Here is a 12,233-nt window from a genome sequence, read left to right as displayed (position 1 = left end):
GTGTTTTTGTGGAAAGAAGTATAAAAAGTGATGATTTTTTATTTTATTAGAGATTACTCGTTTAGTTGGATTGTTTATAGAAATCGGAAAAGATGTTTTCTCTTGGGTTGATTGGTTAAAAAACTCAATCAATGCATATTCTTTGTAATCTTTTGATTTTTGGCCTACTAGAGGCTTTCTTTTTATAATATGAAGTTGTTAAAACAAATTAATATGGTCCTATCAACAAGACTTTGTTGTCTAACCTCTACACATATCATTTTATATTCTACTAATGAAGGTAGCACAACAGTTGATGTTGAAAACTGCGATAAAAATATGTACCATTTGGTTGAATCCAAACTAATGTTTTTTTAAATAAAATATACAATAACACTGTATACAAACGGTAAGCAATAAAACCTTGCTATTCCGATCGGTTCTTCATATTCCGGATAGATTATGACATTCCCGATCGGTTCTTCTATCCAACACAACCTATTTAAATAAACAGGTTGAAAATTCCAAACCCAACCTAACCTTTTTAGTAAATGGATTGAACTTGTGTTAAAATGTTTATTGTTTTTCCATCCCAACCTATTTAGCAAAGTAGATGAACCCAAATTGACCCATTTAAATTTCTAAAAAAAACTTTATAATCAAATAATCCTTCAAGCTTGCAAAGTGAAGAGTCGAGACTCAAAAGATTAGGGTTAGATTTAGAATGAGTTGGAGTTTTCAACATTGATAGGGAACAAAAGTGAAGGTGAGTTTAAAAACTTGAGGCGAATGGTATGATACGAGATACGATTTAGATTTTATGGTTATTGTTTGCTTGTGAAGGTGAACAGTCGAGACCAAACTAACTCAAGTTTTTTTTTTTTTTTTTTTTTGAGAACTAAGGACTCGTTAAAATATAATAATCAATTAAATAATAGTAAATAAATATAAATTAAAATATATTAACAAATTTTAAACGGGTTGGCTTCTTTTTTTATAGTCGAACTTGATGGAGTTGAGCCTGTATCGTGAAAGCCTATCAAACCAAACTTGATATCAATTAAATGTTTATTTATAATGTCATCAAAATTAAATGTGTTTTTTTATCATCATCGGCATTGGATCAAAATAAGCCTAATAACACTTCTTGCTCCAAGTGGAGTAGTAACATGTCGATCAGACAAACTTTTAAAAAAAAGTACATATTACCTGTACAAGAGTATGTTATAATTTTGTGCCAATTGTATGTTACGCAAAAGATTGATACAAACTGGCATTGGACTGAGAGATGTAAGTGGGACAAAGTCTTGATCCAATGGACAAATTTGTTATGTTGTTTTTCTGACATCACTTGAGAATGATGTTTGTTTTTAATTTTTATAGGAGGAGGGTTATATTCTGGAGCTTTAAAAGCCAGGAGTGGTGCATTTGCATTTATATAAATATGGAATTTCTAATCTTGAGACACAGCTGTAAATGCGGGTTCAAGATTCTCATTTACACTCTTTGTTGGTCTCTTGGGTTTCTGGCGCTGAACGTCCGTGTTATCCAACTCCGTTGTAGAATTTGGGTTTTTAGAGCCTTTTTGAGCCCTTGCTTTTGCAGGCCCTTTCTCTGTATTACCTTTTCTCTGCAAGTAAAAGATTCCGTTTCATGTTTTCATGTGGGAGTAGGACTTTGTTTTTTATGAAAAGACCAAAATAGCCTTCAACATACCTTTTTAGAAGAGCTTGGTTTCTCAGAAGGAGAGGTGTTGAACGGATCCGATGGAGGTTCAGGATCCGTAATGTCTTCCAGGCGTGCATCACCTTCTTCATCTATCCTTATAGCTTTCGTCCCACCCTTTCTCCTTTGTCGATCTTTAACCTACATATTTCATATTTCATAAATCATATAATTTATAAAATGACAAGAATGCCCCCCTTCCCCTTTAATAATTAATTAATATTATAACAATAATTGTGTACCTGAGCTGGAATTTCTTTAAGCTTCTGCTCCATCTGTGCATCATCAATGAGTAAAGAAATAACATCTTCAGGGGCTAAAATGTCACCCTGTATGTGACCACCAGTCATCACAAGTTGCTGAACTGTACTTTTCTGGCTCGCTCTGTGCAAAATCTTTTCTTCAACCGTTTCTTTGCATATCAACCTGTACACCGTAACCTACATATACATATACATACAACATACATACATTATTGATAAGGTTATTTTTGGTATAAAAAAAACATCAGTTAAAAATAAATGAAGTAAGAAAACTAACATCTTTGGTTTGACCCAAGCGATGAGCCCTGTCCATGGCTTGTAAATCAAGAGTCGGATTCCAATCACTTTCATAAAAAATGACTGTGTCAGCTGCTGTCAGATTGATCCCCACCCCACCAGCTCTTGTACTCAGCAAGAATACAAAGATATCATTCCTACATTTCAATTATAGCGGAATGGAATCACTTAGTAACTCAATGAATTGAATGGAGGAATGGAATGGAATGAGTGATTCTCTCTTACCGTAGCTGGAAGTCTTTGACCATGTCCCGCCGATCCATTATGGTGGAGGATCCATCAAGCCTTAAATACCTGTACTTCCTGTAGTTCATGTAGTCCTGCATCAAAACATGACCACTTTAGAAAAAGAAAAGAATAATAATAAGAATAATTATTATTATTAAGTTTATGATACTATACCTCGATGATATTCAACATCTTGGTCATTTGAGCAAACAGGAGAACACGATGATTTCCTGCACGCAACCGCTTCAACAGTATATCAAGTGTTTGAAGCTTCCCTGAGTCCTAATCACCATACCATCAATTCAACTTAGGAATAAATAATAATTGCAAGATGTAAACATCAACAATGTTATTTATTGTTAAATAATAAATAATCTTACTGTGAGCATCTTGGCTGGATCAAAACTTTGCATGGGTGGACAAGAACCAAAGATCTTGTGAGTGAGCTCAAGAGCAGGCTGTACAACAGGTAGTTCACTGTCGATTTCTTGTATCAAATGGTGAATAGCACCATCATTTGGCTTATTAGGTCCATTTGATTCAGACGTCCGTGCAAATCCAAGCAACAGCCTCTTAATCCAAGGATTATGCAACTCCTCAGCTTTTCTGTAAGCAAAATCCCTATCTGGACACTCCGCATCAATCTACCAATCACATCAAAAAAAAAAAAAAAAAAAAAAATAGTCTTTTTTAATCAGTTGATATAATAAAATATAATTAGAGAAAGAAAAAAAAAACACTTACAGGAGGTGCCCTTATCTGTGGAATGAAGGAAAAGGCTGAATGAAGAAGGCGAACATTGGATACAAGTCTATCTTGATGTGAGATTACCAACGCCTCAAAAGGATCATCTGTGGGTCCCGTTGCAAGTCTTCTCTTAAGAACATATTTTTCTGACTTTGATGGCATTAATAGCATTCTTGTAACTGCCCTTACTTTTCCCTTTTCAATACTATTGTACTCAATATCATCATCATCATCCATTATCTCATCTGAAAAGCACCAATCCCATCTTGTGATAGAAAACAATAACCTCTCCATCAAAGTAGCATTTGCTATGAAAGCCGTTTCTGATGGTGACATGTCAATCAATCGAGTGAATCCAAATGATCCGTTACAAGGGGCATTTTCGTCTTGTTGCTCAAATATGGATTCGTGAATGTGTAGCGGGGAGAATATGTTGAAATATTTCTCAAAAGATTCTCTATTGATGCCATGCTTTCCTCTTAATAAAAAGATATCTGAATTTCGCACCACTTCTTGGTATATTAATTTTGGTACCTGTAAACAAGATTAGCAACTAACCCTTTAAAAAAATAATATGAACTATATTTTGTATTTTATTTTTTAAAGATAAAATTACAAATTTGGTCCATGTGATAATACTGTTTGAAAAATCAGCAATACTCAGGGACCAAAAATGTAATTTACTCCACAATAAATTACCTTGTATGTAATAGGATTCTTACTACCAGCATAGTATATGTCCTCCAGTTCCCCAAATGGAGGTGGAAGAAGTTGATTTGGGATATCTCCAAAATAGAGATATGAACTTCCTTCATTTCTCTCAAATAATTCAGGATGATTGCAAACCTAAAAGAGTCAAAAACAGAATAAGAAATGTGTTTTGGGAAGAGGGTAAGATGAAAAATTACCTTTCTCAATTGGATGACAATGTTCATTAAGTTCATGAACTTTTTCTCATTGAGTTGCCCACGATTACTATCAAACAACTCAGCAAGAGATATCTTGTTCTTTATAGCTTGGTAAAAAGCTTGTTGTCGTGAACTCAGTTTGCAATGGACTGTAACTTCAGTCTTCCGAGTCAACTCAGATACCACATCCTTCTTAACTCGCCGCAACATAAAAGGCTTCAAAATTGCATGCTGGAAAAAAATAAAAAATAAAAAAATAAGCACCTCATGAACATTAAGAATTTAAAAGTAAGGTGAACAGGAACAGGTTATTAATTACCAATCTGCTAAGTTGGTGCTCATTTAAAGTCCCACCATGTTCTGCATGGTTTTCAATACTGTACAAGGTGAAGAATTATCAGGATTCATGAAGCAATTTCACTAATGGGATAATATAAAAGAAATAAAAAAAGATTTTAAATCATACCCTTTAGAAAACCACTCGTTAAATTGTTCATGGCTATCAAAAAGAGTAGGCATGATGAAATGAAGAAGAGCCCACAACTCAGCCATGTTGTTCTGAATAGGTGTTCCAGTTAGAAGCAGACGATTCCGACAATTAAAACTGAGTAGTGTCTTCCATCTTATACTGTTTGCCATAATCAAAACAAATAAAATGAGAAATTACTAAAACACCCTTGGCCACATCACATATGAATCTTCTTACCTGGTTGCACTTTTGATAGCCTGAGCTTCATCCAACACCATGTATTGCCACTTCACACGCCTGAAATACTTCTCATCTGATACTAGAAGTTGGTAGCTTGTAATGAGAATGTGAAATCCAGCATCCCTGTAAAGTAAAAATTATGTGAAACAAAAAGAAATATTGATATAAATGTAAAGAAATGAAGAACCATGGTAGAAGAGTAGTACCTACGATAAAGGCGCTTTGGATTGATGTTTTTCCTAAGTACTGTTCTTTCTTGAATGCCACCCCAATAAGGAAGTGTTTTTAAGTCAGGGCAAAATCGTCCAATTTCATCAGCCCAGTTGTTCAAAACAGAAGTAGGAGCAACAACCAGAAATGGCCCCCATATGTTCTTCTCCTGCAAATTATCATTTCATGTTAATATGTTATTACAATTAAACAGTAGATATCAGAGATTTTTAAAGTAGTTAATAGTTTACAGTTTGCTTACTTCAGCCAAATGAGCCAAGAAAGCCATTGCTTGGATGGTCTTTCCAAGTCCCATCTCATCAGCAAGAATACCATTCAGCCCCTTTGAGTCAACAAAAGTCAACAGGTCAGTAAAAAAGAGGGGAGTAATCAGTAATCAGAAATCAGAAATGAAACATATATGACATATAGTTTATTACCTGCTCATAACAATTCACAAGCCACTGGAGACCTTTAAGTTGATACTCTTTTAAAGAACCTTTAAACAACTCTGGTGTTTGTACTGATGATGCTACTGGCATAGTTGATCTGAAAGAATATTCAAGAGGTACCCATTTAAGAAGAATAGAAAATGAACAAACTCAGGTAAGGAAAAGAGCAAAAAAGGAACTTACGGATGCAACAAATCTATGTTGCTAGATCCAGCAACTGAATCTTGTTGTTCAGGGTCTTGAGTGCCTGAAGCTTGACGCAACTTCAAAATTTCATCATCGAATGCACTTGTGATCATTTTCTGCTTGGAGACTGCATCTTGTGCTGCTTTCAAAGCTTCTGATTTCATTTCAGCCTCTTCAGGATCTTCTTCTTTTTCACCAACTTCTGATTCATTAACTTTGTCCCCTTCAGTAGGTGGCTGAGAAGTTGGCTTGTTTTGCATGAAGTGACCATAGAGTTCTGTTTGGGATAACAAGAAATCCAGCCTCTGTTGTTGCCTTTTGGCTTCACGAAGCTCCTGTTCGCGTTTCAATGCTTCAGCAGCTTCTTTTTCTTCTCTTTTCCTCACCTCAGCCTGTAGGGAAAAACAGTTTTTAACTTTCTTTTACAAGATTCATATGTCTAATAGATTTTTGAGTAAGTTTTCTCACCATTTCTTTATCCACTCTCTTCCAAAACACCAACATATCCCTAGCAAGTTTCCTTGTGCGAATTGAAGCACCCCTCATCAACTTAAGTGATCTGCTCACTTTCATTTTTACCTCTCTTTGACATGTCTCAGAAAACCTCTTTGCATCGGTTAATTGTTTTCTATGAAAGTTGATGAAAAACCTATGATGTTTTGGTATCTCTTTTCTGACCATGTTCACCCAATATTTATCAACTCTATCCATCTCCTCTTTCTCAATCATAGATGGATCTTTCTTCTCCTTTTGTTTCTTGGGTAGACTACGTTCAATAATCTGGAGGTCAAAAAATTTCAAGAAGCATAAGAACAACAAGAAACATGAGTCAACAAATCCTAATGGACCATAGAAAGGCAGCATACAAACCTCATATGTGTCACCTTTCTCTAAGACCTTCACATAATGCACCTGTAGCACTCCACTTTCTGACATGATAGAACGCCTAAAACCACCAGCTGCTCCCTCAGGAGCAGAATATGAATCCAATGCAGCATCACTTACTTTAAGACTGAACTTCAGAGGGGAGTTGTTTAAAGTTTGGGAACTTAATCTTGCCCAAAGAGACTCATACTGGGACCTAGGTTCACCCATCCCTGCTCCACTTTTGGGGCCAAGTCTTTTGTCTGCAGACATCATTGAAGCTAAGGACCCCAAATCAAGGGTACCTGTGAGATAAAACTCCTCCACTCGAATCTCTGAAGTTCTAGGTAAGTTTAATGAGGTAGCCAATGTTTCATATGTTGGAGGAATCTTGTAAGTGATTCCATCCCCAATATCCAAATAACCAGGTTCAGAAATTGACCTGCACATTGAGGTAAAGAGCTGAGACATATTGCATATTACCATATTAGTATCATAACAAATTAACAAAAACATACACTTAACACAACACAAACCTCTCCATGTTATATTCTGCAGCAAAACCTGCTTCTTTGTGTCCCCCTCTTGAGCGCCCATTCACTGATTTATGGTCCTTTGATCCATGACTAATAATCTCCATGCCAGACATTCCATTTCGGGTGGAAGCAGAAGCTGGCAAGTTATTGCTTTTATGCCTTCTTTTGTACTTATAAACATGCTCTCCAAGCATTGCCCTATATTGCTCCTCAGAGAAGTATGCGTCATAACTGCCTTCATGGTCTTCATCACTGCTGTATGTGTTTCGCCTCTTTCTCTTTTCCAACATCATTCCGTTACTTCTGTCAGTCATTGGTCCACCTGATGATATCCAAACCATGTACATTTTACTTCAATATGCACAAATACTCTAAACTTTGTCAAGATTCAATGATTCAACCACTGGGTACAACTAATTGATTGCATTTGTGAAGCAAACGGATACTGGTAAGAAAGATAATCTGAAACAGGCAATTGTAATTCTACTGAACATCTGTTGAGAAACCAAGTGCCTACCTCGGCTACCTCTGCTCTCACCCTGACTACTATTGGCATAATAATCAAACTCATCACCTTGAGGTAGTTGAAATTTCGTCAGAGACTACAAATACAAACCGGAAAAGATAATACCATAAATAAAAACCCATAATTACTTAAAGAAACTTGAAACACATGAACCTAACTTCCAGTAAAGTGAATCCATCCAGCAACAATTGAATTAAACAACAGTAATTTTCAATTGGGAAAGTTGCGAAACAAAATTTCAAAAAAGTAGAGAGAGATAGAGATAGAGATATATACCTCAAGATTGAAGAGATTCGAATAGTTATACGAGTTCTTGATATGGCGATCGGAGTCCATAGGGTGTTCGAAAGCGGCAGTCTGAAGAAGAACAAGAAGGAAAGTGAAACCGTAGGGTTGTGAAGACAAGGATGAATTTTATTTGGGAGTAGAGAGAGAGAAAAAGAAACCCTAAGCCTGTTGGAGAAGAAGGCGGAGGAGGTGCGCAGGATAAGAAGCTAAGGGATGGCATTGCGATTTGATAAGAGGGCTCGGTGCTAATGTAAGCGGGTAGTGGGTATGGACTGATAACGTGAGCCTGGGTATTTCCTTTTTGAACCCAAAGAGAGCAGCTTCGAATTCGATCTTTTATGATCAACGACTGTTCTGCCTCTGTGTACAGGGGATCTTTCTCAAACGGAGATGGTTGAGATTAGTTAGCATGCACGCAGGTCCACTGTAAATACTTTATGGTAAATCTTAGATAATGGAAAATTGAGTAATCTTAACCAATTTTTAATATTTATTAGAATAAAATAATCAAATTCTTTTTTTAACAAAAATAATCATTTGATTTCGGACCAATAAAAAAATATTTTTTAATTGATTTTGGAACAACATTCCGGATTCCGGACCAACATTCCGGATTCTGGACTAAAATTTTGGATTTAGAAAAAAATAAAACTTCAGAATTTTAAGAACAAGTCCGAAATCAGAAGAATAATTTCGAAATTTCTAGAAAAAAAAAAACTTTAGAATTTCAAGAACAAGTCCGAAATCAGAAGAATAATTTCACAATTTCAAAGAAAAAAAAACTCCAGAATTTCAAGAACAAGTCCGAAACCAGAAGAACAATTTCGGAATTTCAAGAAAATAATTGATTTTTTACTTAAATTTAACAAAAAGTTAAACAAATATAGTAATGTGAATTATATACGATATTAGTGCATAAAATTAGAAATTTTATTGAAAAACGATAATATCAAACATTTAGAAATGGATATTTCAGACATAAATTGAGATGCTTTTTCAAAAAAAAAATGAGAAAAACACAAAAAAATAAATCCGGAATTTGAAGATCAAACACGGAATGGAGCACTCTTTGAAAAAAAAAATTTAAAAAGTAGTCCGGAAGGAGGCATTTGGGAGAAAATGTATTTTTCAAAAACTTAAAAAAAAATTGATTATTTTTTTTAAAACTCACACACACACACACACACACATATATATATATATATATATATATATATATATATATATATATATATGCTTAGGTTATTTTGTTTTTACTAACTATTGTGTGTCAGAATGCACAGATCTGGACCACCGGATGAATAGAATCAACAGTCATGATCTGAGGGTCTATGATATTACAATAGGGTAGCATGTATCATATAATCACACAAATTTCAGCAAAATGATATTTTGGTTAATTAACATATTTTAAAAAAGGAAATTTTCGGATTTTAAGGGATCATTAATTCCCTTATTTTTAAAAAAATCTGAATTTTTTAAATTAATTCTAATTAAAATTTAATGTTATTTTTAATAATAACCGATTTTATTCTGTCAGAATGACAAAAAGTCAACAATAAACTAGTAAATATATTTGCGGTTTTATTCTTGCAGAATATGGTTTCATTCAAGATACTTTTTATATTCGTTCTAAAAAAATTATGACTAATAATGGTTTAAGGATTACATTTATTCTTAAATATTAAAACTAAAAATGGTTAAAAAAGAAAAAAAACATCAAAATCTAACAAAAACACTAATCCATTCCGAAAGAATATTATTGTTAAGAAACACTTTATACATTCTAGCATAATACATTTTGCAAAAATACACTCTAGTTCTCCATGTTTTTTCTCCTTTTCCACATCAATGGTGTGACATCCCCATTTTCACGGCCAGAAAAAACCGATTTGTTTATGCTTTGTTTTAAAATCAGAGTAATCTTTTAAAGAAAACAGTTGCGGAATTTGTTCCCAAACAAAATATGATAAAACTTTATCAAAACGTTTCTCAAAGAGAATGTACTTTTCATTAAATAATAAAACCTCGGGATGTCATGTTCCGATACAGACCAAAAAGCATAAACAGTACAATTTAACCTTACAACAGTTATTTACAACTACTGGTCTATAATCCAGAATCTCTCGTCAAGTCAACCAACTTATACTCTTGTGCCATTACCTGTAATGCAAAGAAAACTGAGTGGGTCAGGCTTGGGAGCCTGGTGAGCATATAGGGTTTTCAACCCACAATAATACAATTATTACATTCAATCATCAAACAATCAACCCAATTACCCATCCCCATTATCTTATTTATTTCTTAAGGTTTTACCCTAAGAATCAACTACACTTCATTCATTCATTCCTAAGGGTTGACCTAAGGAATTGGCATAAAGTCCATTGCTACATGAGCTGCGGCTGCCAGGTTTATGACATTCTCTTTTAGGCGCATCTGCCGACGTTATCCTTTAAGCACATCTGTTAGTATTATGACATTCTCTATTTGGCGCATCTGCCGACATTATCCTATAAGTGCATCTGCCAGGATTATCCTATAAGCGCATCTGCTAGTATTATTACATTCTCTATTTGGCGCTTTTGCCGACCTTACCCTATAAGCGCATCTGTCAGGATTACGACATTCACTATTAGGCGCATCTGCCAACATTATCCTTTAATCATCTTTCATACCTCATCATTTATCTACCCATGTTTTCCCCATCATATTCGTATATATAAAATACATATACAGTTTAACTTATTTAAAACCTGTACCAAACATTGCACTCAACACCCATCTCAAATAAACAAACAACTTATTAACACATATCACGTATTTTATAGCCAAAGCTTCATATTCAACACCCATCTCAGATAAACAAACAATTTATTAACACATAGTACGTATTTCATAGCAAATACTTCATATTTATGTGTTGGAAGAAAGTGACTACACACTCACTTGATTGGACGATGCTCGGACAGCACTACGGCTCTTCGAGTAAAAATTATTTGGTGAAACCGGGATGCTTTCTTGAAAACCGGGCTTCTCGCGGGTAGAGTTTCGGCTCGGAAACTCTTTTCTCCTCGGGATCTTCGGGGCTTCGAGACTCGCTTCGGGTCTCGGGATGATACTGGGGCTTCGGGATGATACCGGGGCTTCGGGGGGTTAAATTGCACGTAAAACGATGTAATACGGGAGAGAGGAAAGGAATTGAGCAACAAAACTCGGCTGGCCTTCAACTTCTATTTATAGGGTCATTTTTTGTACTCACGTCGTGAGTTTTAAGTGCTCACGTCGTGAGCACGGTAGGTCACTGCGTTCGTCATTCGTCCACTTGCTCTGGAGGACGTCCAGTCTGTTCTCACATCGTGAGCACTGTGCTCACCTCGTGAGTTCTGACACAGCCTCGAATATTGTGTTCCGAACTTCATAAAATCATATCTCTCGCATACAAACTCCATTTTTGACGTTCTTTATATGCACGCGTAGGTGAGATCATGCTCTACAACTCTCGTTTAGACTCCGTTGGCTAATTTTGACTTTATTTTTATTATATTATTTTTAGTAGGCCGGGACAGAAAAACTCCGTTATAAAATCATAACTTCTTCATCCGACGTCCGTTTTCGTCTGTCTTTTTACCGTTGGACTACTATCGACGAGATCTTCGATTCTCATTTAGATTGTTTCGGCTAGAAAGCACTCGATCTCATATTCGAACTTTGGACTGCATACCGCTAAGTCGAAACTTCGAAAGATCATAACTTCCTCATACGAAGTCAGATTTAGACGTTCGTTTCATGCACGCTCTCGGTTTAACGAACTCTACGACTTTCGTTTAGACCACTAAGGCTAAATATCGCTCTATCGTAAATTCACTATTTACGTCGCGTTGTGTCGTGTCGGTTCTGTCGCGAAACTTCGACAGGTCATAACTTCTTCGTTATAACTCGGATTTCGGCGTTCTTTATATGTACGGAATCCTTGTAACATATACTACAACTTAGTTAAGATTACTCCTTCTAAATAATCTTCCATCAAAAAGTCATTTTTGATGCTTATCGTCTCTAAATTGACTAGCTCGGATCTATGGGCGTTAGAAATGACAGTCTCTTCAAAACCTAAATCCATAAAAAAACATAATCAACTTTCATATGTTAAAAAATTCAGAGCATTCTAAAATAATAAAAACTATAAATTATGATAGAATGTAGTAGACATTAAACAATTGTAATTTATTCTAATAACATGCATTACTAGTTATTCTGCTAGAATATATTATCGCTATTCTAATAACATGCATTACTCGTAATTCTGCTAGAATGCATT

At 35.2% G+C, this 12,233-nt stretch overlaps 1 protein-coding gene across 1 annotated transcript; it reads right to left on the bottom strand.

Annotated features, from left to right (window-relative positions):
- Positions 1–1,138: 1,138 nt before the first annotated feature.
- Positions 1,139–8,252, bottom strand: INO80 (DNA helicase INO80-like protein). Its single transcript, XM_079048139.1, has 22 exons — positions 7,907–8,252; positions 7,622–7,706; positions 7,105–7,426; positions 6,575–7,010; positions 6,173–6,484; positions 5,702–6,096; positions 5,507–5,615; positions 5,329–5,409; positions 5,063–5,235; positions 4,854–4,979; positions 4,614–4,775; positions 4,467–4,524; positions 4,148–4,378; positions 3,939–4,085; positions 3,237–3,773; positions 2,873–3,136; positions 2,667–2,774; positions 2,490–2,584; positions 2,245–2,401; positions 1,947–2,144; positions 1,696–1,845; positions 1,139–1,609 (listed from the first exon to the last, which is right to left on the bottom strand). The coding sequence occupies exons 1-22, from the start codon at positions 7,964–7,966 to the stop codon at positions 1,433–1,435; spliced, it is 4,383 nt and encodes a 1,460-aa protein (XP_078904265.1). The 5' UTR covers positions 7,967–8,252; the 3' UTR covers positions 1,139–1,432.
- Positions 8,253–12,233: the final 3,981 nt, after the last annotated feature.

Source organism: Lactuca virosa, chromosome 5, assembly GCF_052849685.1.
Source record: "Lactuca virosa cultivar CGN04683 chromosome 5, Lactuca_virosa_CGN04683_v6, whole genome shotgun sequence".
NCBI classification, from domain to species: domain Eukaryota; kingdom Viridiplantae; phylum Streptophyta; class Magnoliopsida; order Asterales; family Asteraceae; genus Lactuca; species Lactuca virosa.
The sequence above is the reverse complement of the archived record's forward strand: the minus strand, read 5'-3'. Positions and strand labels throughout refer to the sequence as shown.